This window comes from Esox lucius, chromosome 11, assembly GCF_011004845.1.
Source record: "Esox lucius isolate fEsoLuc1 chromosome 11, fEsoLuc1.pri, whole genome shotgun sequence".
NCBI classification, from domain to species: domain Eukaryota; kingdom Metazoa; phylum Chordata; class Actinopteri; order Esociformes; family Esocidae; genus Esox; species Esox lucius.
The window spans coordinates 14,019,626-14,044,806 of record NC_047579.1 but is presented as its reverse complement, the minus strand read 5'-3'; the positions used below and the strand labels follow the sequence as shown (position 1 = coordinate 14,044,806).

The 25,181-nt window shown below is 42.3% G+C and overlaps 1 protein-coding gene across 1 annotated transcript in view; it reads left to right on the top strand.

Moving 5' to 3' along the window:
• LOC105008867 (NLR family CARD domain-containing protein 3-like) overlaps window positions 1-24,577 on the top strand; it is a 32,395-nt gene extending 7,818 nt beyond the window's left edge. The window contains exons 6-13 of the mRNA XM_034294929.1: window positions 1,107-2,901; window positions 4,566-4,598; window positions 18,368-18,411; window positions 18,516-18,596; window positions 18,701-18,781; window positions 18,886-18,966; window positions 19,108-19,295; window positions 24,506-24,577. Coding sequence (XP_034150820.1) covers window positions 1,107-2,901; window positions 4,566-4,598; window positions 18,368-18,411; window positions 18,516-18,596; window positions 18,701-18,781; window positions 18,886-18,966; window positions 19,108-19,295; window positions 24,506-24,577 — 2,375 coding nt within the window. The remainder of the gene's footprint in view (window positions 1-1,106; window positions 2,902-4,565; window positions 4,599-18,367; window positions 18,412-18,515; window positions 18,597-18,700; window positions 18,782-18,885; window positions 18,967-19,107; window positions 19,296-24,505) is intronic.
• The last annotated feature ends 604 nt before the right edge of the window (window positions 24,578-25,181 follow it).

Genomic DNA, 25,181 nt, shown 5'->3' with positions numbered 1-25,181 from the left:
GTGACTGGCCCTGTTTGAGTGATGCCAAGCCTTCCTCCACTGTAGAGACTAAGCCTGGGGGCATATCTTAAGAAAAACTTTAGATTACATTGAAGTGCCAGAAAACCTGGTTCACCAGTCTAATACTTGGTAGGTCTCCCATGGGAGCACCTATATCCATGAGGGAACGTTGCACAGTCCTCATGCTGATGTTTGTTGAGGGCCCAGCATTGAATTGAAATCGTGTGAAACAATTCTTGCTAGTTGACGCTGGTCACGTTCTCCCACAGCACTGGCAGATGCAACCAATGACATTCATGGCTGGCGTTGCTATGTATTTTGAATGGGCTCATCTGGACCAGTTTTTCTAAAACTTCAGTGTAGATTCAACTTCATTGTCATTGAACAGTACAACAAGTACAGTACAACAAAATGTAGTATCATCTAACCAGAAGTGCAAATAGAAGAGGATAGAAAATGTACAAGTATTAAGTATAATGTAAGTATTAAGTATAATGTTAGTATTAAGTATAATATAGGTATTAACTATAATATAAGTGTTAAGTATAATATAAGTATTAAGTATAATATCATTATTAAGTATAATATAAGTTTTAAGTATAAAGTATGTACAAGTGGGATTTATAAATGTGCAATTAATGCAAATGCAAGTACAAATCACAGTTCTGATCCCCAGTTTGCTGCATGTCTGGAACTCTAAAAGGTTGTACAGGGTTGTCAGGTCTCCTGTACCACCAGTACAACATGTCCTGTTCTGTAGACATGGTCTTTATTTATTCATGTTGTATCAGTCCAGTATGACTGTCAGTTGAAATAAACCCTTGTGTTGTAAGAAAACTAGTTGTTTTCATATGTTATTAATCTATTTTGATGGGTTTTCCCATAACCTTTGTGTTTTTACATTTGTTTAAGAATATATCTAAATTAATATTTCAATAATCATGATAAATATCACAGTATCACTCTTTGTCAATATCGTCCTATTACAATACAGCCATTTAAAGCAACATTCATATTCTTATTATTGTCTTGTTATTTATTAATTGATAAAATACAGAAAGCATTTATAGGGACATCATTAATATCATCTGGGTTATTTATTTCAGATGAGCTTGCTGTGATTTGCCAACATGATCTCAAATCTAACCTGAAGAAGAAGTGTCAGTGCTTATTTGAGGGTATCGCTAAACAAGGGAACCCAACACTTCTCAATAAGATCTACACAGAGCTCTACATCACAGAGGGTGGAAGTGGAGGAGTCAATAATGAACATGAGGTGAGACAGATTGAGACAACAGCCAGGAAACAAGCAAGACCAGAGACAGCAATCAAATGTAATGACATCTTCAAACCCATACCTGGACAAGACAAACCTATCAGAACTGTGCTGACAAAGGGTGTTGCTGGAATTGGAAAAACAGTTTCTGTGCAGAAGTTCATTCTTGACTGGGCTGAAGGAAAAGCCAATCAGGATGTCCAATTTGTATTTCCCCTCCCTTTTAGGGAGTTGAATTTAATGAAAGGGGATAAACTCAGTTTGATTCAACTCATCAATCATTTCTCAGTTGAAACCAATAAAGCAAGAATCTCTAACTACAACAAATACAAAGTTGTGTTCATCTTTGATGGTCTGGATGAGTGCCGACTGCCCCTTGACTTCCAGAACAACAAGAGCTGTTATGATGTGACAGAGTCAACCTCAGTGGATGTGCTGCTGACAAACCTCATCAAGGGAAATCTGCTTCCCTCTGCTCTCCTCTGGATAACTACCAGACCTGCAGCAGCCAATCAGATCCCTTCAGGGTGTGTTGACCAGGTCACAGAGGTGAGAGGGTTCAATGACCCACAGAAAGAGGAGTACTTCAGGAAGAGATTCAGTGATGAGGACCTGGCCAGCAGAATCATCTCACACATAAAGACATCAAGGAGCCTCCACATCATGTGTTACATACCAGTCTTCTGTTGGATCGTTGCTACAATCCTTGAGCACATGATGACTACAGATGATAAAGGAGAGCTGCCCAAGACCCTAACAGACATGTATTCACACTTCCTTGTGTTTCAGTCCACACACAGGAATGTAAAGTATGATGGGAAAAAAGAGACAGAACCACACTGGAATAAAGAGAGCATTGTGACACTGGGAAAACTGGCTTTTCAACAGCTACAGAAAGGCAATCAGATTTTCTATGAAGAAGACCTGAAAGATTGTGGCATTGATATCAATGAAGCATCAGTCTACTCAGGAATCTGTACACAGATCTTTAAAGAGGAATGTGGGCTGAACCAGGACAAGGTGTTCTGCTTTGTCCATCTGAGTATTCAGGAGTTTCTAGCAGCTGTCTATGTGTTTCTCTCATTCAAAAACAAAAATAAGAATCTAATGGATGAACAACAATCAACTGATGGAAACGTTTCAGTGCAGTTGAGGTACGAGCCTGAAGTAACATTTTTCAAGACTGCTGTGGATAAAGCCTTCCAGAGTAAGACTGGACACCTGGACCTTTTCCTTCGCTTCCTTCTGGGTCTCTCACTGGAGTCAAATCAGAAGCATTTACAAGGTCTACTGAGAGAGACCAGAAGCAGCTCACAGAGCCATGAAGAAACCATCAAGTACATCAAGGAAAAGATCAGGGAGAATCCCTCTTCAGAGAGGTGCATCAATCTGTTCCACTGTCTGAATGAACTGAATGACCGTTCTCTAGTGGAGGAGATCCAAAGATACCTGAGTTCAGGACATCTCTCCAGAGAAGAACTGTCACCTGCACAGTGGTCAGCTCTGGTCTTTGTATTACTGACTTCAGAAGAGGAGATTGATGTGTTTGACCTGAAGAAATACTCCACATCAGAGAAAGGTCTTCTGGGGTTGTTGCCAGTGATCAAAACCTGCAGAACTGCTCTGTAAGTACAGTCATGCAAAATTACCCCCCCCCCCCCAACACAAACCCTCTTTTACATCTACAGTATATTTACTGACATGACAGCACTGATGATTTTCTAAATAGGAGGCGTCGCTGGGATCACAATACATTCGGGGCTGAGACATATTCTAATATTATTCTGAACTATTGTTCTGTTTGTGTCATCATAATTATCTCTCTCTAGGCTGTCAGGTTGTGGAATCACAAAGAAAGGCTGTGCTTCTCTGGTCTCAGCTCTGAAGTCAAACCCCTCACACCTGAAAGAACTGGATCTGAGCTACAATCAGCCAGAGGATTCAGGAGTGAAGAAACTCTCTGCTTTGATGGAGGATCCACAATGTAGACTGGAGACTCTGAGGTGAGTAATAATAGTTAATTAATGTTATAATATTACAACAGAGGTGTTAGACTACAACAAGGGATTAAAAACAGCTGCTGTTGTCAATGGGTGAACCTCCACCAGCCCTGAGCTCCCAGCAGGACAAAGTCCCCAACCACCTGGTGAAGTCCACTGTTCACTGGTACAATATAAATGTTCACTGCTCTTCTATAATCAAACCAGCATGAGAATAATGACCAGATGAGATTTTATTAGCAATTATTCAGTAATTTTGTGATCACCTGGCCACTTCTATGGCATTAAACATTCAGTTCATGAAAATAACATGATATATAACTAAGGAACGTAATCAGGGAAACTACACAACTCTGTGGTCTCAAGCAGCTAGTTTCCCTATATATTCATACCTTTGAACATACCGTGTCCAAACACAACCATCAATGAAAGTGATCTTCTACATCTGGGTTATTTAGACAATATGTTTTTTTGGGGAGAACATGGTCTGAATCCATCAGCTAGTTATTCTTTTTCGGACCATCGGTCCTAGAGTTTGAGGAAGTCAGATGAGGTCAGTCTTTCCATCCAGCTGTGAGTGTGAGAGATATATATAGTCCTGATTGGTTAATAACTGTATGTCTTTGACATTTTAAATGGTGTTATTTGAAAAGACAGATGCGATGTTCAGGGCTATTCTATATGCTTTATTTAAATGTTAAATCATAGTGAATGTTTACATGGAGAAAGACAACTCTGAGCCCATATTACGACATTTGTGTTATATTTATATGGTGAAACCAACCGGGGTCATTTTGACCCCAATATAAAATAATTCAAATTAGATTAGATTCAACATGAGATTCTGTTCAGAGTTTCCAAATATACTGTATGTAGGATAGTTGGCAATATAATTGACTAATCAAAGGCCATAAAAGAACAGATTTTACTAGATACATTGACTTAGTCTAATTATCATTACAGTCCTACTTTCCAGGTTTATCAACCATTCAAACATATTTTCATTTCAACCCTCTGATGTCCACAGATCCACCCCTCTTTGTCTGTTTTTATCATTCCTGCTACTCCCATCTTCACATTCACACACACACACATTTTTTTTACATCTATAGTATTTTTATCGACAGAGAACACTGATGATTTTCTATATAGTAAATTACATTCTAGTGTAATTTATTGGCAATGTTAGTTATACAAGTTCACAAGACAAAGATGTAATATATTGAGGATATTCTAATGTTATTCTGAACTATTGTTCTGTTTGTGACATGATGATAATCTCTCTCCAGACTGTCAGGTTGTGGAATCACTGAGGAAGGCTGTGCTTCTCTGGTCTCAGCTCTGAAGTCAAACCCCTCACATCTGAAAGAACTGGATCTGAGTAACAATGACCTGAAGGATACAGGAGTGGAGAAGCTCTCTGCTCTGCTGAAGGACCCACAATGTAGACTGGAGACCCTGAGGTGAGTAACACAATTGACAACAGAACAATTTACATGACAACAACACAACAGAGCGGCAACACAACAAAAGGGGAATACAAAAATCTTCTGTGTTTCCACCTCTACCTGCTCTGAGCTGCCAGCAGGTCCAAACCTCCATCCCTGGTAAAGACCAAACCCTGTCAGACATCCCAGCAGGCCTGGAGGAAAACACAACACAACTAACAGGACCACCATTACAAACATGAACATATTCTTACATAATAAATATTAATTTCTGTTAGTCCAAGTCCATCACACATTAGAACTAATCTTCATTCCACCCCTCTGATGTCCACTGATCCACCATTCATTCCCACTGTATTATTGTTACACTCTTTCTTATTGAAGACATCCCTTCATTCTACCATGTTGTCTCATAGGGACTTGAACTTCCCATCTGTTACATTTCTTCATGAATTGTCTGGTTACATCATACTGATGCTGCCCAGGGATCCATCATTGTGCAGAGTAATTTGTCTCAGTTCTTCCAGGGTGAATGGGTGGAAGTCACACAGGGCTGCCTTGTCATGTTGCACTCTAGCGACTCCTTGTGGTAGAGTGGCTGACTGTAATCTCAGTCATGGTTGTTAAGCTGCGGAATGTGTTACCCTCAAGCACACGTGTATCAGATAAACACTTCCTAACTGATTGAGCAGTGTCATTAGAATCGGAACAGCTTGGTAAAACATGCTTATAAGATATACTCACCTAAAGGATTATTAGGAACACCTGTTCAATTTCTCATTAATGCAATTATCTAATCAACCAATCACATGGCAGTTGCTTCAATCCATTTCGGGGTGTGGTCCTGGTCAAGACAATCTCCTGAACTCCAAACTGAATGTCAGAATGGGAATGAAAGGTGATTTAAGCAATTTTGAGCGTGGCATGGTTGTTGGTGCCAGACAGGCCGATCTGAGTATTTAACAATCTGCTCAGTTACTGGGATTTTCATGCACAACCATTTCTAGGGTTTACAAAGAATGGTGTGAAAAGGGAAAAACATCCAGTATGCGGCAGTCCTGTGGGCGAAAATGCCTTGTTGATGCTGGAGGTCAGAGTAGAATGGGCCGACTGATTCAAGCTGATAGAAGAGCAACTTTGACTGAAATAACCACTCAATACACCCGAGGTATGCAGCAAAGCATTTGTGAAGCCACAACACGCACAACCTTGATGCGGATGGGCTACAACAGCAGAAGACCCCACCGGGTACCACTCATCTCCACTACAAATAGGAAAAAGAGGCTACAATTTGCACGACCTCACAAAAATTGGACAGTTGAAGACTGGAAAAATGTTGCCTGGTCTGATGAGTCTCGATTTCTGTTGAGACATTCAGATGATAGAGTCAGAATTTGGCGTAAACAGAATGAGAACATGGATCCATCATGCCTTGTTGGCCCCTTAGTGCCAATTGGGCATCGTTTGAATGCCACGGCCTACCTGAGCATTGTTTCTGACCATGTCCATCCCTTTATGACCACCATGTACCCATCCTCTGATGGCTACTTCCAGTAGGATAATGCACCATGTTACAAAGCTTGAATCATTTCAAATTGGTTTCTTGAACATGACAATGAGTTCACTGTACTAAAATGGCCCCCACAGTCACCAGATCTCAACCCAATAGAGCATCTTTGGGATGTGGTGGAACGGGAGCTTCGTGCCCTGGATGTGCATCCCACAAATCTCCATCAACTGCAAGATGCTATCCTATCAATATGGGCCAACATTTCTAAAGAATGCTTTCAGCACCTTGTTGAATCAATGCCACGTAGAATTAAGGCAGTTCTGAAGGCGAAAGGGGGTCAAACACAGTATTAGTATGGTGTTCCTAATAATCCTTTAGGTGAGTGTTTGTCCCAATCTAGTTAATTCATTTTGACTATCCCGTAACTTCTGTGTGGATGTTGAGACAAGGCAGCATAATGCAGCATAATGCCTTGTCTCAGCATCCACAGGTCATAAAAGAGAATTTGATTAGAGATGTGCATGGCAATTATTTTTACTATTGATAATTCCTCAGCTTTTGTTATTGAATAGTCGATCCCACCCACTCATACCCAAAAGAAAGGTATTAAATGAAAAAAATGAATGTAAACTGTAATATGTTATACAATAAATTCAACATTTTATTTAAAAATGTAGTTAACAAGCTCAATAACGATTTAATATAAACAAGTAGGCTAGATATACTTTTACTCAGGAGCCATTTAGATTCAGAAATGCCACAACAGCATCAAATAGCCTAATGCATAGACCTGACAAACCGTTTACAAGTAATTTAGTTCATATTATTGTTACAAGCTTTTACATTATTTACAATACAAATTAACTATAATGAACTATGAACATTGTCAAAAAACCTGCATTTTTTCCCATGAATTAGCGCAGATATATGTATAAATTACCTTACATTAGCTAATGTTTTCTGGCCATAACAACAAAATACCAAATGTATTAGACCATCTAGCCAGCTGTTTCTATATATACAGTCCCTTGAAACTATACTTTCCAAACGAAACTACACTTAATATATAGACTGACAGAGTTACGTTTCAGTCTATATAGACTAACAGAGTTACGTTTCAGTCTGCATTAAATCAAACAAACCTACCGATGTGTTCCAGTGAATAAACAAATATCTTTGGGAGGAAGCTTAATAGGAATAAATTATATAAAATGAATTAATCTGGCTAGCGCATCCATAAATGCTAAATCTTAACAAAAATATAAAGAATCATTAGGCAATGTCCATATTATTATGATAATTTATTCTTGTTCAGTAGAATTAGCATGTCCATGTGCTCCGGGAGCAGACGGTGTTCCACCTTGTCCCTTTTATATGCAGAGATTTCACTGGATTCTCAATCTTTTAATGATGTTATGTACTGTGGATGATGAAATCCCCAAACTCTTTGCAATTTAACGTTGAGAAGCATTATTCTTAAATTGTTTTACCATTGGCCTGCACAGTCTTTCACAGAGTGGTGAACCCCTCCCCATCTTCTGAAAGACTCATCCTCTCTGGGATGCTGTTTTTATACCCAATCATGTAATTAGACAATAAACCTAATTAGTTGTATGCTCCTTCACCAGGTTTGTTTTTCATTACACAACGTTTCCAGTCTTTTGTAATGTTTTGTATTATTAAGACAATAGTTTCATAAGATACACCCAAATAAAAACAATTATTTAAAAACAATAAACAGTATCGTTTGAACTTAAAAAAGTGAAACATGATCTGGCACCATAACAAGTCACAGAGTGAGAGTCGGTTACTAGGGTTGCCAACTGTCCCGAATTAGGCGGGAGGTCCCGAATTTAGAGCCTAATTAATTTGTCTAACCACTCAAAAACGGTAGTCAAAAAACGGGACAAGTGAGGTCCCGTGCGGGACAAATTAATTAGGTTCAAAATGCGGGACGTCCCGCCTAATTAGGGACAGTTGGCAACCCTATCGGTGACACTACCCACTGGGGCATCGATGGACTTAAAATGCAAACAACAAATAAATGACTAAATAAGGTGACCAGTAGAGGGTGGAGTTTGAAAGTCTCAGGCACCAAACAACCATAGAAGCCTGTATTTTACAAGAGGATTTGGAAAAAGCATGTGATCAAACGAGGCTTCGTACATCATCAATCACATGGTATTACAGCGATACAAGACTCAGCCCTTTAACATGGATTAGAATGGATTGACATTTCAAAACAACCCTTGATTGGAGAGTTTAGTTCAATCTCCTGATCAACAATAGCAGAGTGGCAGCTGAAATAGTGTTTTGTAAATAGTTTTCTTTTATAAACCTGGCTTCTTTTCAATTGAGATTTAATTACCAGGGGCTAGGTTGATAGATTTAGTCATAGATTTCAAACATGTAGTTTCTAAATGGGAAGTTACTTCTTCAAAATCTTGTGATCAATGACGTCTGAATCTTTTATTACATGATTTTTTAAACCTTGTTGTAAAATGCTCCCAGTTCTGTCTTGGATGCCAAGTTGCTTTCACTCACTGACCTCTACTTGACACCTAATTCACCATTTTATGTACATTCTACAACAGGTTGGTCAAATAGGTGGTGTTGGGGACATGGGTTACAGGCAGTGACATGAGACACTATCAATTAATGTTCAAATAACTTGTTTCATTTCATATATGCTATGACACTTTATCCTAAATATTACTATGGATAAACAGTTTAAAATAAATGTTTCCCTGGGAGGCAACCCCCCCATTCTGACTGAACTCATAACCTCAATTTATTTATTGCTGATCAGATGTCACTATTGTGAACTTTTTAGTTTAGTAACTGAATTCATCTTTAGTCGCTATTTCATCTTTTTTATATTTTTCAAAGGATTTAAAAAGCCTTGGTTGCCCATCAGTACTTCAAAGTTCAGAGACTTTGTTAATGTGAATCATTTGTGAAATCATGATAATATCTGTGCAGGCTGTCAGGCTGTCTGGTCACAGAGGAAGGCTGTGCTTCTCTGGTCTCAGCTCTAAAGTCAAACCCCTCACATCTGAAAGAACTGGATCTGAGCTACAATCACCCAGGAGACTTGGGAGTCAGACTGCTCTCTGCTGGACTGGAGGATCCACACTGGAGACTGGAGACACTCAAGTAAGTCCTGTAGATGTTTTCTCTATCAGTAATCAGCAATGTAATTTTTTGTAGCATGAACAATAATTGTTAATTTGAGGAAAACATTATTTCTTGTATCCATGAAATTCAGTTTTCCCCTAATATATATATATATATATATATATATATATATATATATATATATATATATATATAAATATTCTAACTCTGTGAATGAACACACCCCACCCAAAATATGATTTAAACTCAACTCATCCCTTCTTCTCTCAAACCCAGTCTTAATCTCAGCCTCTCCCCCTCATATCACCCACACTGCCTCAACACATGTTCCACTGTCTCAACTTCCTGACAATGGTCACACTGACCTGTTGGATGTTTCCCTATCAGATGTAATGTATTGTTTAAATGACTGTGTCCCACCCACAGTCTAGTTAACACAGATTCCTCCACTCTGCTCCTAGCTGCCCTCCTTCCATCCCCAACTACACCCTGTATTCTGAACAGGTGTCTGTCTGTAGTGTCTCCATTCCACTGCTCCTGCCACCTCCTCATCATCTCAGTCCAGACAATACATTTATCCACTTCTCCTCAACTCTCTCAACCTGCTCAATCCAAGTCAGTCTGGCATCAAAATACACCCCAAGGAATCTAAGACCCCCACCCTCTCCAAATCCTTCCCATACAATCTCAGCTGGACCTCATCACCCCTCTTCCTTGTGTAAAAAGACGTCCACCACTGTCTCCCTGTTCACCTGTGTCTTCCTGACCTCTGCTTCTAAACAGAACACAGGGTCCATAGTACCCCTCCCCTTCCTGACCTCTGCTTCTAAACAGAACACAGGGTCCATAGTACCCCTCCCCTTCCTGACCTCTGCTTCTAAACAGAACACAGGGTCCATAGTACCCCTCCCCTTCCTGACCTCTGCTTCTAAACAGAACAGAGGGTCCATAGTACCCCTCCCCTTCCTGACCTCTGCTTCTAAACAGAACACAGGGTCCATAGTACCCCTCCCCTTCCTGACCTCTGCTTCTAAACAGAACAGAGGGTCAATAGTAACCCTCCCCTTCCTGACCTCTGCTTCTAAACAGAACACAGGGTCCATAGTACCCCTCCCCTTCCTGACCTCTGCTTCTAAACAGAACAGAGGGTCAATAGTAACCCTCCCCTTCCTGACCTCTACTTCTAAACAGAACACAGTGTCCATAGTACCCAGTTGTCGTTTATTTCTGACTACCAAGTTATTGGAGGAGGGGTTGTGTATGTTGTGTTATTGGAGGAGGGGTTGTGTATGGTGTGTTATTGGAGGAGGGGTTGTGTATGTTGTGTTATTGGAGGAGGGGTTGTGTATGGTGTGTTATTGGAGGAGGGGTTGTGTATGGTGTGTTATTAGAGGGGGGTTGTGTATGGTGTGTTATTAGAGTAGGGGTTGTGTATGGTGTGTTATTAGAGGAGGGGTTGTGTATGGTGTGTTATTGGAGGAGGGGTTGTTTATGGTGTGTTATTAGAGGAGGGGTTGTGTATGGTGTGTTATTAGAGGAGGGGTTGTGTATGGTGTGTTATTGGAGGAGGGGTTGTGTATGGTGTGTTATTAGAGGAGGGGTTGTGTATGTTGTGTTATTGGAGGAGGGGTTGTTTATGGTGTGTTATTAGAGGAGGGGTTGTGTATGGTGTGTTATTGGAGGAGGGGTTGTGTATGGTGTGTTATTAGAGGAGGGGTTGTGTATGTTGTGTTATTGGAGGAGGGGTTGTTTATGGTGTGTTATTGGAGGAGGGGTTGTGTATGGTGTGTTATTAGAGGAGGGGTTGTGTATGGTGTGTTATTAGAGGAGGGGTTGTGTATGGTGTGTTATTAGAGGAGGGGTTGTGTATGGTGTGTTATTGGAGGAGGGGTTGTGTATGGTGTGTTATTAGAGGAGGGGTTGTGTATGGTGTGTTATTGGAGGAGGGGTTGTGTATGGTGTGTTATTGGAGGAGTGGTTGTGTATGGTGTGTTATCAGAGGAGGGGTTGTGTATGGTGTGTTATCGGAGGAGGGGTTGTGTATGGTGTGTTATTAGAGGAGGGGTTGTGTATGGTGTGTTATTAGAGTAGGGGTTGTGTATGGTGTGTTATTAGAGGAGGGGTTGAGTATGGTGTGTTATTGGAGGAGGGGTTGTTTATGGTGTGTTATTAGAGGAGGGGTTGTGTATGGTGTGTTATTAGAGGAGGGGTTGTGTATGGTGTGTTATTGGAGGAGGGGTTGTGTATGGTGTGTTATTAGAGGAGGGGTTGTGTATGTTGTGTTATTGGAGGAGGGGTTGTTTATGGTGTGTTATTAGAGGAGGGGTTGTGTATGGTGTGTTATTAGAGGAGGGGTTGTGTATGGTGTGTTATTAGAGGAGGGGTTGTGTATGGTGTGTTATTAGAGGAGGGGTTGTGTATGGTGTGTTATTGGAGGAGGGGTTGTGTATGGTGTGTTATTAGAGGAGGGGTTGTGTATGGTGTGTTATTGGAGGAGGGGTTGTGTATGGTGTGTTATTGGAGGAGTGGTTGTGTATGGTGTGTTATCAGAGGAGGGGTTGTGTATGGTGTGTTATCGGAGGAGGGGTTGTGTATGGTGTGTTATTAGAGGAGGGGTTGTGTATGGTGTGTTATTAGAGTAGGGGTTGTGTATGGTGTGTTATTAGAGGAGGGGTTGAGTATGGTGTGTTATTGGAGGAGGGGTTGTTTATGGTGTGTTATTAGAGGAGGGGTTGTGTATGGTGTGTTATTAGAGGAGGGGTTGTGTATGGTGTGTTATTGGAGGAGGGGTTGTGTATGGTGTGTTATTAGAGGAGGGGTTGTGTATGTTGTGTTATTGGAGGAGGGGTTGTTTATGGTGTGTTATTAGAGGAGGGGTTGTGTATGGTGTGTTATTAGAGGAGGGGTTGTGTATGGTGTGTTATTAGAGGAGGGGTTGTGTATGGTGTGTTATTGGAGGAGGGGTTGTGTATGGTGTGTTATTAGAGGAGGGGTTGTGTATGGTGTGTTATTGGAGGAGGGGTTGTGTATGGTGTGTTATTGGAGGAGTGGTTGTGTATGGTGTGTTATCAGAGGAGGGGTTGTGTATGGTGTGTTATCGGAGGAGGGGTTGTGTATGGTGTGTTATTAGAGGAGGGGTTGTGTATGGTGTGTTATTAGAGTAGGGGTTGTGTATGGTGTGTTATTAGAGGAGGGGTTGAGTATGGTGTGTTATTGGAGGAGGGGTTGTTTATGGTGTGTTATTAGAGGAGGGGTTGTGTATGGTGTGTTATTGGAGGAGGGGTTGTGTATGGTGTGTTATTAGAGGAGGGGTTGTGTATGGTGTGTTATTGGAGGAGGGGTTGTGTATGGTGTGTTATTAGAGGAGGGGTTGTGTATGTTGTGTTATTGGAGGAGGGGTTGTGTATGGTGTGTTATTAGAGGAGGGGTTGTGTATGGTGTGTTATTAGAGGAGGGGTTGTGTATGGTGTGTTATTGGAGGAGGGGTTGTGTATGGTGTGTTATTAGAGGAGGGGTTGTGTATGGTGTGTTATTGGAGGAGGGGTTGTGTATGGTGTGTTATTAGAGGAGGGGTTGTGTATGGTGTGTTATTAGAGGAGGGGTTGTGTATGGTGTGTTATTGGAGGAGGGGTTGTGTATGGTGTGTTATTAGAGGAGGGGTTGTGTATGGTGTGTTATTAGAGGAGGGGTTGTGTATGGTGTGTTATTAGAGGAGGGGTTGTGTATGGTGTATGATGGGAGGAGGTGTGAGTGTGTTTTCGGGGTATTGTGTAGTGTGTTTGTGTGTGATTGAGGTGTTGTGTATTTTGTTTGTGTGTGTTTGGGGGGTTGTGTGGTGTGTTTGTGTGTAATTGGGGGTTGTGTATTGTGTATGTGTGTGATAGTGTTGTGTGTATTGTGTTTGTGTTTGATTGGGGGGTTGTGTATTGTGTTAATGTGTGATTGGGTTGTGTATGGTGTGTTTTTGTGTAATTGGGGGTTGTGTATTGGGTTTGTGTGTGAGTGGGGGGTTGTGTATTGTTTTTTGACTGGGGTGTTGTGTGTGATTGGGGGGTTGTGTGTTGTGTGTTTTCGGGGTGTAACATTGGAGAGATGAGGCAGTACATGTGGTCAATATTGTTCATTCTGAGACTGACTCTTCTGTGTTGTTTTCAGTTTTCATTGAATGACAACGAACCCTGACTAGTGTTGAACAATCCTCTCTTTTTGAAGGGCTATTTTTGGGGAACGTTGGAAACCAATTCACATTAGAGAATGAAACCATTAATTTACTTAACTTCTTTCATTTACTTAAGTGTAACAAGCGCCCAAGTGTAGATCGCAATTTAGATCATCATTTGATTAATTGTCCAACCCAAGTGTGGTGTGTTTATGAAGGGGGACAAGGAGAGGTGGTGTGTGTGTGTGTGTGTGTTGGGAGGTGGGTTGTGTGTAATGTCTGTTTGGTTGTTTGTGTTGCAGTTATGTAAGGTGTGTGTGGTTGTGTGTGTGTGTGTGTGTGGTTGTGTGTGTGTGTGTGTGTGTGTTTGTTTGTGTGTAAGACAGGTTGTGTGTCACTGAATGACAGTCTGCTCCTCTGCTTCTTCCACAGTATGGATCATGGTGGAGAGTGGATGTTGAAATCAGGACCGAAGAAATGTAAGTGATTTATAATACAGAACACAGCTGGTGTGTGTGTGTGTAAGTTTGTGCATATTCGTTTCATTCTGCATGTGTGTGTTTAATATGAATGATGATGATGTGTAATATTGTGTCTTGGTCTCATCCATCAGATGTCTGTGATCTCACACTGGACCCAAACACAGTAAACAGAAACCTCTCTCTGTCTGAGGAGAACAGAAAGGTGACAAGGAGGAGAGAGGAGCAGCAGTATCCTGATCACCCAGAGAGATTTGAGGTCTATCCACAGGTGTTGTGTAGAGAGGGTCTGTCTGGACGCCGTTACTGGGAGGTAGAGTGGAGTGGGAGAGGGGCTGAGATAGGAGTGACATATAAAGGAATCAACAGGAGAGGAGGGGATCTTGACTGTTGTCTTGAATACAATGACAAGTCCTGGATTCTGGAATGTTATGATGACAGTTACTTTGTCAGGCACAATAATAAGACATCTGTCCTACCTGTCACCTCCTCAGACTCCCACAGAGTAGGAGTGTATCTGGACTGGACAGCCGGCACTCTGTCCTTCTACAGGGTCTCCTCTGACACACTGACCCACCTGTACACATTCAACAACACATTCACTGAGCCCCTCTATTCAGGGTTTGGGGTTTACTATTCTGAGTCCTCAGTGTCTCTGTGTGAGATGGTCCCTGTGTCAAACACAACATGATGTTTCACTCTAATCATGGTCATGTTCAGTAGGACACTATAGTTTGTCACCTCCTCTCTCCTGCTGTCCCTCTGCTTTTCTGCTTCTCTTCCACACACTCTCTCCTCTTTTCCTCTCCTCATCCTTGCTCCTCTCCACCTCCTCTCTTGCTCCTCTATTCAACTTCCATCTTACTCTCCCTCTCTCACCTCCCTATTTTCTCCTGTTCTCTCTCCCTCTCTTCCTCACCTCTTCTTCTGTTCCTCTTTGTTTCAAACTCTACTCTTCTCCTTTTTTGTCTCCCTCTACTCCTCCTCTCCCTCTGCTCCTTTCTTCCTATTCTTGTCACTTCCTCTCCTCCTTGTCTTCTTCTCCTCTACTTCTCTCTCTACTCCCCCTTTCCTTTCCTCTTCTACTCCTCTTCATCGTTCCCTCTCTTGCTCTTCTCCTTTCTTCCTTTCCGTGTGTCCTCTTCCTCACCGTCTTTCTTTCTGAACCTCTCTTTTCTCTCTCCCTAAACTCCTCTTTCCCTTTCCTCTACTCCCCCTCTCCTCATCTCTCCCTCTGCTCCTCTCTGTCATCATGACTTCCTCCCCCCTTGTCTTCTCCTATTTTTCTCTACTCCTCTTTCTCTACTCCTCTTTTCTTCTCCCCCTCTACTTCTCTCCTCTCTCCCTCTCGTCTTTGTCCCTTCTGCTCCTCTCTTCATCTCCCTATATCCTTTTCCTCCTCCTCTTTCCTCCTCTCTTCAACTCCCCTATCCTCCTCTGGTGTCTCCCTCTCATCCTGTCTTTCTTTTCTCTTGAATTACTCCTTACTCCCTCCTCTCTTCCTCCTCTCATATTCTTCTCCCTTCCTCTTCCTCTCTGTTCTTGTCATCTCTTTCCTCCTCATCCTCTTTGTCTCTCATATCCTCCTCTTTCCTCCCTCTCCCCTGCTCTCCCTCCTCTCACTTCATCTCCTTTCCTCCTCTTCCTCTTCTCTTTCTTTCTTCCTCTCCTGCTCTCCCCATTTCCTCCTTCAACTCCCCCTCTCCTTCTCTACTCTCTTCCTCTCTTCTCTCTCTCTGTTTTCATATATATTCAATTCAAAAGGTTTTATTGTGATGGGAAACAAATGTTTACATTTCCAAAGAAGTTAGAAAAAAACTTTATTAAATGTAATTGTTAATGTTTTTGTTGTGTGTTATTATCTTCTATGTACATTGTTTTTTAACAAGGTGCCAGAGCAAAACTCTATATAAATGTAAATAACAGAAATTAAATGAACTGTACAATATAATGTGTTTATTAAATCCTTGATGTTGCACCAGATGCCCTTTTATTATTTCACCCAATAGATTTGGTATCAGGACCCATATTCACAAAGCATCCTAGGAATAAAAGAAGCTCATATCTTGCTGATTTAGGAGTCACTCTTAAAATAAAATGGCTGTGTCAGTCCTAAATTTAGGCCTAAGAGAAATTGACAAAGCATTTAGGGCTAAAAGCCACTTCTAAATCTGTGAAAAGTTACAAGTAGTCAAGAGGTTACCAACAAACAGAAACAACCCAAGAGTATTATGATCATAGAGCTGGTCAGGGATGCTGTCACTTCACCAACAAACAGAAACAACCCAAGAGTATTATGATCATAGAGCTGGTCAGGGATGCTGTCACTTCACCAACAAACAGAAACAACCAAAGAGTATTAGGATCATAGAGCTGGTCAGGGATGCTGTCACTTCACCAACAAACAGAAACAACCCATGAGTATTATGATCATAGAGCTGGTCAGGGATGCTGTCACTTCACCAACAAACAGAAACAACCCAAGAGTATTATGATTATTGAGCTGGTCAGGGATGCTGTCACTTCACCAACAAACAGACACAACCCAAGAGTATTATGATCATAGAGCTGGTCAGGGATGCTGTCACTTCACCAACAAACAGAAACAACCCAAGAGTATTATGATCATAGAGCTGGTCAGGGATGCTGTCACTTCTCCAACAAACAGAAACAACCCAAGAGTATTATGATCATAGAGCTGGTCAGGGATGCTGTCACTTCACCAACAAACAGACAAAACTCTCAGGACTGAGAGAAGGTGCAGTAAAAACAGCGGAGTCAATCTCAGGTGGGTTTTAATAAAGAATAAACAAGAAGTCCAACGTTGCTCGAAACACGAGACAATAACACACAAAGACTAGGGGAGCAGAGGGTAACATATATACTGGGGGAATCAAGTAAATGAGGACCAGGTGCACTAAAGAAGACAACAGGTGAGATGAACTGATGGGAGGGGCGTGGTGTCAGAAGGACCAGGTGCACTAAACAAGACAACAGGTGAGATGAACTGATGGGAGGGGCGTGGTGTCAGAAGGACCAGGTGCACTAAACAAGACAATAGGTGATGAACTGTTGGGAGGGGCGTGGTGTCAGAAGGACCAGGTGCACTAAACAAGACAACAGGTGAGATGAACTGATGGGAGGGGCATGGTGTCAGAAGGACCAGGTGCTCTAAACAAGACAACAGGTGAGATGAACTGATGGGAGGGGCGTGGTGTCAGAAGGACCAGGTGCTCTAAACAAGACAACAGGTGAGATGAACTGATGGGAGGGGCGTGGTGTCAGAAGGACCAGGTGTACTAAACAAGACAACAGGTGATGAACTGATGGGAGGGGCATGGTGTCAGAAGGACCAGGTGTACTAGGTGGAAAAGAAAGAAAAAGCTGCAGTGGTCCGGAGCTGTATATCTCAGTCATCTGTCAGTAGAATATTACATCGAACAATAAACACCCTCCCCAGACCCCATATCATGTGATCAAATCATTCAGTTTCCTCATGATGTTCAACAACTACAATGAAACAAAGCCGACTTCATGGTCATAGCTGGACCACCTGGTGTAGTTGGTTCTATAGATGGGAGATGGGACATAGCTGGACCACCTGGTGTAGTTGGTTCTATAGATGGGAGATGGGACATAGCTGGACCACCTGTTGTAGTTGGTTCTGTAGATGGGAGATGGGACACATAATTGCAAGAATTATTGCACCTTCAAAAGATAAATGTGCATTTCTTTACGCGCTGCCAGACATGTAAGAGGCTGACAATTTGCTGAACATGTCTTGACTAGTCAGTATGTCATTCTTGGTTTCATGTTTAATCAGTGACACCCTACATTTTTATTTTAATATCTTAATTTCAGTGTGACAACATGACATCCATCTACAGTACTACAAAGATGAATTCACTGACAGAGACCCCACCCCTGTCAGCCAATCACTGTGGGCATAGTCATTCAGCTTGTTTGTGGATCATGACATCATCCATAGCAACGGGTTCAACCACACCCTTTCTCTTAGCTTATGACTTTTCCCAAATCCTTAGTAAAAGTTGGTCTTAGCAGCTTTGTGTTTAGGTTTTATGAGGAAACTTTTAGTGCTGTTTGCTCCTAGTGGCAAGAAACATTTTTTTGTGAATACGGCCTCTGGTCTATACTGGAAATTCTTTCAAATTCTGCAGTCTGCAGAATAGAAACACATAGTGGCTACTGTTGGCACTTCTTTACATGTTCCCTCCTTCTCTCATCTCCTCACTCTTTCAGGGGCTCCTCAGAAGGGCTCAGTCTTCCGATTCTGATTCTGTCTGTCAGACATTCAAACACACAGAGATTCTGTCCTGTCCATGGTGTTGACCCTCAGGGGCCAGGTGTGTCCTGTCCATGGTGTTGACCCTCAGGGGTCAGGTGTGTCCTGTCCATGGTGTTGACCCTCAGGGACCAGGTGTGTCCTGTCCATGGTGTTGACCCTCAGGGGTCAGGTGTGTCCTGTCCATGGTGTTGACCCTCAGGGACCAGGTGTGTCCTGTCCATGGTGTTGACCCTCAGGGGTCAGGTGTGTCCTGTCCATGGTGTTGACCCTCAGGGGCCAGGTGTGTCCTGTCCATGGAGTTGACCCTCAGGGGTCAGGTGTGTCCTGTCCATGGTGTTGACCCTCAGGGACCAGGTGTGTCCTGTCCATGGTGTTGACCCTCAGGGGCCAGGTGTGTCCTGTCCATGGTGCTGACCCTCAGGAGTCAGGTGTGTCCTGTCCATGGTGTTGACCCTCAGGGGTCAGGTGTGTCCTGTCCATGGTGTTGACCCTCAGGGGCCAGGTGTGTCCTGTCCATGGAGTTGACCCTCAGGGGTCAGGTGTGTCCTGTCCATGGTGTTGACCCTCAGGGACCAGGTGTGTCCTGTCCATGGTGTTGACCCTCAGGGACCAGGTGTGTCCTGTCCATGGTGCTGACCCTCAGGGGTCAGGTGTGTCCTGTCCATAGTGCTGACCCTCAGGGGTCAGGTGTGTCCTGTCCATGGTGTTGACCCTCAGGGGTCAGGTGTGTCCTGTCCATGGTGTTGACCCTCAGGGGTCAAGTGTGTCCTGTTCATGGTGTTGACCCTCAGGGGTCAGGTGTGTCCTGTCCATGGTGTTGACCCTCAGGGGTCAGGTGTATCCTGTCCATGGTGCTGACCCTCAGGGGTCAGGTGTGTCCTGTCCATGGTTGACCCTCAGGGGTCAGGTGTGTCCTGTCCATGGTGCTGACCCTCAGGGGTCAGGTGTGTCCTGTCCATGGTTGACCCTCAAGGGTCAGGTGTGTCCTGTCCATGGATCTTGAGAAGGTCTGTATGGAGGATTGGGCCAAAATCCCTGCTGCAGTGTGTGCAAACCTGGTCAAGAACTACAGGAAATGTATGATCTCTGAAATTGCAAACAAAGGTTTCTGTACCAAATATGAAGTTCTGCTTTTCTGATGTATCAAATACTTATGTCATGCAATCAAATGCAAATGAATTACTTAAAAATCATACAATGTGATTTTCTGGATTTTTGTTTTAGATTCTGTCTCTCACAGTTGAAGAGTATCTATGGGTACAGACTTTTACATGCTTTGTAAGTGGGAAAACCTGCAAAATCAGCAGTGTACCAAATACTTGTTCTCCCCACAGTATGTAAAATATGCCATTTTTAACTGTGTGTAAGTACCTGCTTAATATATACAGATACATATACAGTACCGTTTAAAAGCCAATTTCCTCCTACAGCAGGACAATGACCCAAAGCACAGCTCCAAACCATGCAAGAACGTTTAGGGAAAAAGCAGTCGGCTGGTATTCTGTCTATGATGGAGTGTCCAGCAGACACCGGATCTCAACCCTATTGAGCTGTTTTGAGAGCAACTTCACTGTATGGTACTTAAATGCCCATCAAGCCAATACAATTTGTGGGGGGGTTGTGGGAGGGGCCACCCGTTGGAAGCATGGGGTGAAATCTCTTCAGATGACCTCAGAAAATTGACAACTAGAATGCCAAAGGTCTGCAAGACTGTAAGTACTGAAATTGGAGGATTCTTTGATGAAAGCATTGTTTTAAGGACAATTATTATTTGAATTAAAAATCATTATTTCTAACCTTGTCAAGGACTATATTACCTACTCATTTTGCATGTATGTTTAAAAATTTTACAAAATCAAATAGTGCAAGAAAACGTGTCCAGCAACAGTTAGTAAAATTATAGTATTTGAATGTGAAAGTACAAATAAACATAATACAATACAAAATAAACAAGGGCAAGAATGGCAGTAATATAAAAAAGTGTGACCTACCAGCAATCGATAGTTATTGAATCATAGATACATCAGTGCAATAAGCTTATGAATGGTGGCATAACACTACAACTACAGTCAGAATTAAGAACATTCACACAGAGCTATAAATATATGTAAGAAGTTAATGTTTCATATAGGATCTGTCTCAATCATTGTGAAAGCTTTCTATCTAAATTACGTTCAGTATAAGCCTAGAATAACATGTTCCAATTGAAACAGTTATGTGATTTTCATTACTGTCTGATATGAAACAACATCCTTCCTACCTATAACGCTCAGAGACAGTACAACCTTTGAGCAATAAAAAGAGGTTCCAGTATGCAATAACAACTAGAGATAACCAAGAGGAAAAGGACATGTGTGTTAAGACTACTGAACGCTGTGCTTCTAAATAAAAACGAGTCTACCCATGGAGAAGTGTTGAGTTGCTGAGTTGAATCCTACTGTCAGGCTCGTTCCTGGCTCAGTGGGGATCAACGGCTCTCTCCCTTCTGCAGAAGTGACTTCTAAAACGTCTGTCTGACTCTTGGTGTGGTTCTTTCTCATTAGACAAAATAGACTATATAGAAGTTTGGTGAACTGAACCTAACAATATATTAAGAGGATAATGCAATCATATATATAACACTGTACATAGCAGTAGTAAAAAAAAAAAATACAGTACTGGAGTTTAGCAGCAATATTGGTTGTGCTGGAGATGTCATTCATATTCACGCCAGTTCCCTTGTATCCCTGCGACATCTTCTCCCACCTGCACGGTCAGCTGCCCCTTTCTGGTTCCTGGGGACTTGGTTCTGGACAGCCTCATCAGTGGCATCCCGGTTGGAAAGATTCTTCCTTATGGCTCCTGTAATACAGTAATCAGATATTGTACTTAAATGGTCTGACATGATTTTGAGAATTGCATGATATTCAAGACAAATGAAATGTTTCATGAAGACAACATTCTAGCGCAACTATAGTCTTGTTTTTACCTGATTGTAGAGCCAGCTGTGCCCTCGGCTTGACATTCTCTTCAGTCAGATGTTTATCAGAAGCTAAAAAGCACAATGTAATGTCAATAGCTTAATAGTGAAATGAACAAAACTGACATATACATGTCATTTCAGAAAGGCTTACAATCAGAACTCAAATCGCAGTGTCCGCCAAAATGTTCATTCTTACCTTCATGTGCAGAGCTATAACTTCCCCCTACCTCTGCCTTCTTGCCCTTAAAAAAATAAAAAATAAAATTGGAAGCAACATGCTTTAATAACAAGTTAAGCATCTGGGTTAAGTGAATGAACCCACACTTACCTATGTAGCCAACCTCTACATGGTGCCTTGGAGTACTGTGCTTGCTCCATCCTAAAAATAAACATAAAAGTTGGTGAACAGGTAAATATGGAGAAACCAAGTAAACATTGCAGCAATTACGAGATCAACATGTAATTCCCATACCTCCAGGGCTGCAATCCACAGGGTATTGTGGTGTAGATGTGTGTCCTTGGGGTGGTAGGGGCCCACGCTGGAACGGTTTTCACTCCTCTGGCGATACACACGTTTGGTCTCTCACGTGTCTAGGAAAAGTTAAGGTTTTGTAAGCATTTACCCTGCAAAACATATTTTCATTCCAAGTTTTAAATTGTTATTATGTTTTCAAATTCACCTGCATGCTTGATGAGCTTACAAGGGACACTCTCCCAGGTGTCTTCAGGTGGTGAACATGTTCTGGCAAACTTGTCGTGGCTGAAGGACTTCCTGCTGGTGATGCTGTATGGTGGCCAGTAGCAAAGTCCTCCTTTGAGCCACAGGCGTGGAACTGCTGCCACACAGTCATCCTCCTCCGGGAACAAAACTACAGAAAACGCCATCACCTGAAAGCAAAGTTTAGAAAAGATGTTTAAAAAAACGGTAGCATAAGACCCACACAGGCTAGCTAAGAACAATGTGGATACACAGACACCTCAGTAACAGAATTGCAACAGGTCTAGGTTTAGCTAGTCTATCTAAATGTTACTGCCAAGTGTAACGTTATCCACATGATGTGGATTACGTTACACAAAGAAACACGATTTAGCCAATGTTACGTATCAGTTGATAAAAGTTACAAGGAGTAAGCAGATATTGTTGATACCCTAAGAAACACGATTTAGACAAGTTAGCCAACGATGTTACCGTACCTATTCAACTGTTGATAGGCGAAGAAGCACAAAACATCCGAACTTGAGGATAAACGAACAAACTAAATATAGTAATCAACCAAACTTTTGGCCACACTAATAAACAAGGGTTACTGTAGGTATTTAATCTCAGGCCAACGCTGTTTTTTTCAAGCTCAGTTTCTATAACTTGTTTTCCCGCCAATGGTTTAAAACTTGCGTTCAGTTACCAGTAACTTGACTAAAGAATTTGAATGTTAATAGAATATTGCAAACAGTCATTGTTTAATGCAAAACAGTCATTACGTTCTTACTCAGTAACCTAACAACACTTAACGCTAGTTATTTATAATAAAACTGAACAGAACTCACCATAGCTATGTAGGTGACTCAGCGTTCAACAATTTTCGGTCTGATGTCCAAAATATCCTTGATCTTTGTTTGTTTCGGGAGTTCATTAAATTGTAGTAAAACAATGTGCTAATCCACATGTGGTATTGTCCAATTCAGAGCATATAGCTTATACCTAATAAACTTTGAACAATAGTTGACGAGAGAACCAAGTCGCTAAAATGAATGTTCCTTCTAGTTTGCACGGTACAACAGCGTGAGATCCAATTGACGATTGTCTTGCCTTACACATGTGCAATTCGCTATAGCGCCATCTACAGACACGGCATTGTTTAAACACAGTAAAGAACTGTCCCCCATGAAGCATTAAAGTCGAGGCTACAGACGAGTTGTGCCGGTACCATGCAATGGAAAATGGCCATTAGTTCGATAAATATTATGGTAAGCAATGGCGAGATGTGTTTACTGTACATGACTACACAAAGGTCCTTTACACAAGCAATGGTGCAATAGTCAGTCTATTTTATTTATAAACTACCAATGTTGACCAAAATTTCTGTACAATAACATTTTACAATATTAAAATAAATCAAATAATCAGTATAAGAATAAAAGGGGTACAATGGCATCTCTGCTGGAAGAAAATGGCAACACAAGCAGATACAGCAGACTAAAGCGCCGCCCTCTTTTCGGTGGCTAGCCCCCAGCGTAAGGCAGTCGGCCGCTGGTGGAAAGCCGTCTGAGATGCAAATTAGCATATCAGGAGAAAAGCGGCAAAAGCTGGTGGCCCCCTGGCTGTACGACATTATAACCGCCGGCGGCCCGCCAGCAGCAAAACGCCGGCGGCTCACTGGGTACTTATGGTGGCCTCATCCCATCCTGGTTGTGTGGGTATGTCCTCCATACACAGGAGCAGCACAGCGTGGGTTTCCCAAACTGCATTGACAGTTCTACTTTTAAAGTTCCATCGTACAGCGGGTGGCCTTGGAATGAGTCTCTGTGTTGCCTCAGCAAGTGCTGCAACACATTTTGGAGCGCCAGAGGCTGTGCAAGTGGAGTAGACCTAGAAGGACCACTGCATGTGCTGCCACCATCAGGCCCAACAGGGACATGACGGCCCGAACTGAACAGGTTGAGGGCAGAGAGCAGATTGAGAGCCCTCGTGTCTGAAACCCAAGTAAGAAACCTGCTGGTCTGGTCTCGGAATGCTGCTTTTCCAATTCACAGCGGGTCCCAATAGCGTCAGAAGGGACACCACTTGGAAGGTGTGTATCCTGGCTAGTTCCAGGGACAAGGCTAGAATCAGGAGATCGTCTAGATGAGCTAAATTCCGGATGCCCTCCCTGCATAGTGCCGTCTCCAAGCGTTTGGAGAAGGTGCATGGACCAGAGCGTAGCCGAATAGAATCCTCATATACTCGTAGACCTGCCCTGAAAGGCAAACCGGAAACACTTCCCGTGTCTCCAAACGATCGGGACATGGAAGGAAGCATCCTTGAGGTCTATGCTCACACAGAAACCTCCCAGTAGGAAGGCTTCCAACAGGCGATTAGTGGTGAGCATACGGAACGGTCATTTGGCTACGCGTAGATCCAAGATCTGTCTCACTCCTCCTGTTTTCGTGGGAACCAGGAGTAACAGGAGTAAAAAACATCCTGTCCGAGATCCTGTTCCTTTGCTCAACAGTTCCGTTATCTCCGACAGGAGATCAGAGGCTCTGTAGGCGATGACATCACTGTCTCCACTATTCCCGAGAAGGGAGGGGGAGCAGAGTGAAACTGAATTAGATAACCCAGTCTGATTGGTCGATCGAGCCAGGCTGACATGGTACAGTGATGACGCCACAACCAATAACGCTCTGAGAGGAGGTTAGGGTTTGAATTCCCTCTCTGCCCTAAAGCCAAAGCACCTTTCAGCCTTTTTATTAAAGACACAACACTTATTATTCATAAACAGAGAAAAATAGTTTTAGTACAAACCCCCCCACACACACAAACTTTGTTTTAACTTACACACACACACACAGACACACACACATATTCAGTCCACACTGCTGTAGATGATCAACAATACATTTCCAACATCTTCCATCTTGTTTGTACGTCCTGTTTATTAGATGTAGTTATTTTTTTGCTGTATTTGTTAATATGTAATTCAACTTTCCCAAAATAACTTTGACTTAAGTTACTTCAGTTTTAGTAGCCAAATCATTTTATTAGACCCGGAGTAACCAATAAAAGATGTTGCTACAGAGAAAGAGAGAGCCACCTGGTGGATAGGATCAGCTACTACATGGCTCAGGGTTTCACTTCAGGAAGGCCCACTGTTTGCAAGCTGCCCAAGTTTCAAAATATGTAATGGTTGTATGCAAATAATACAT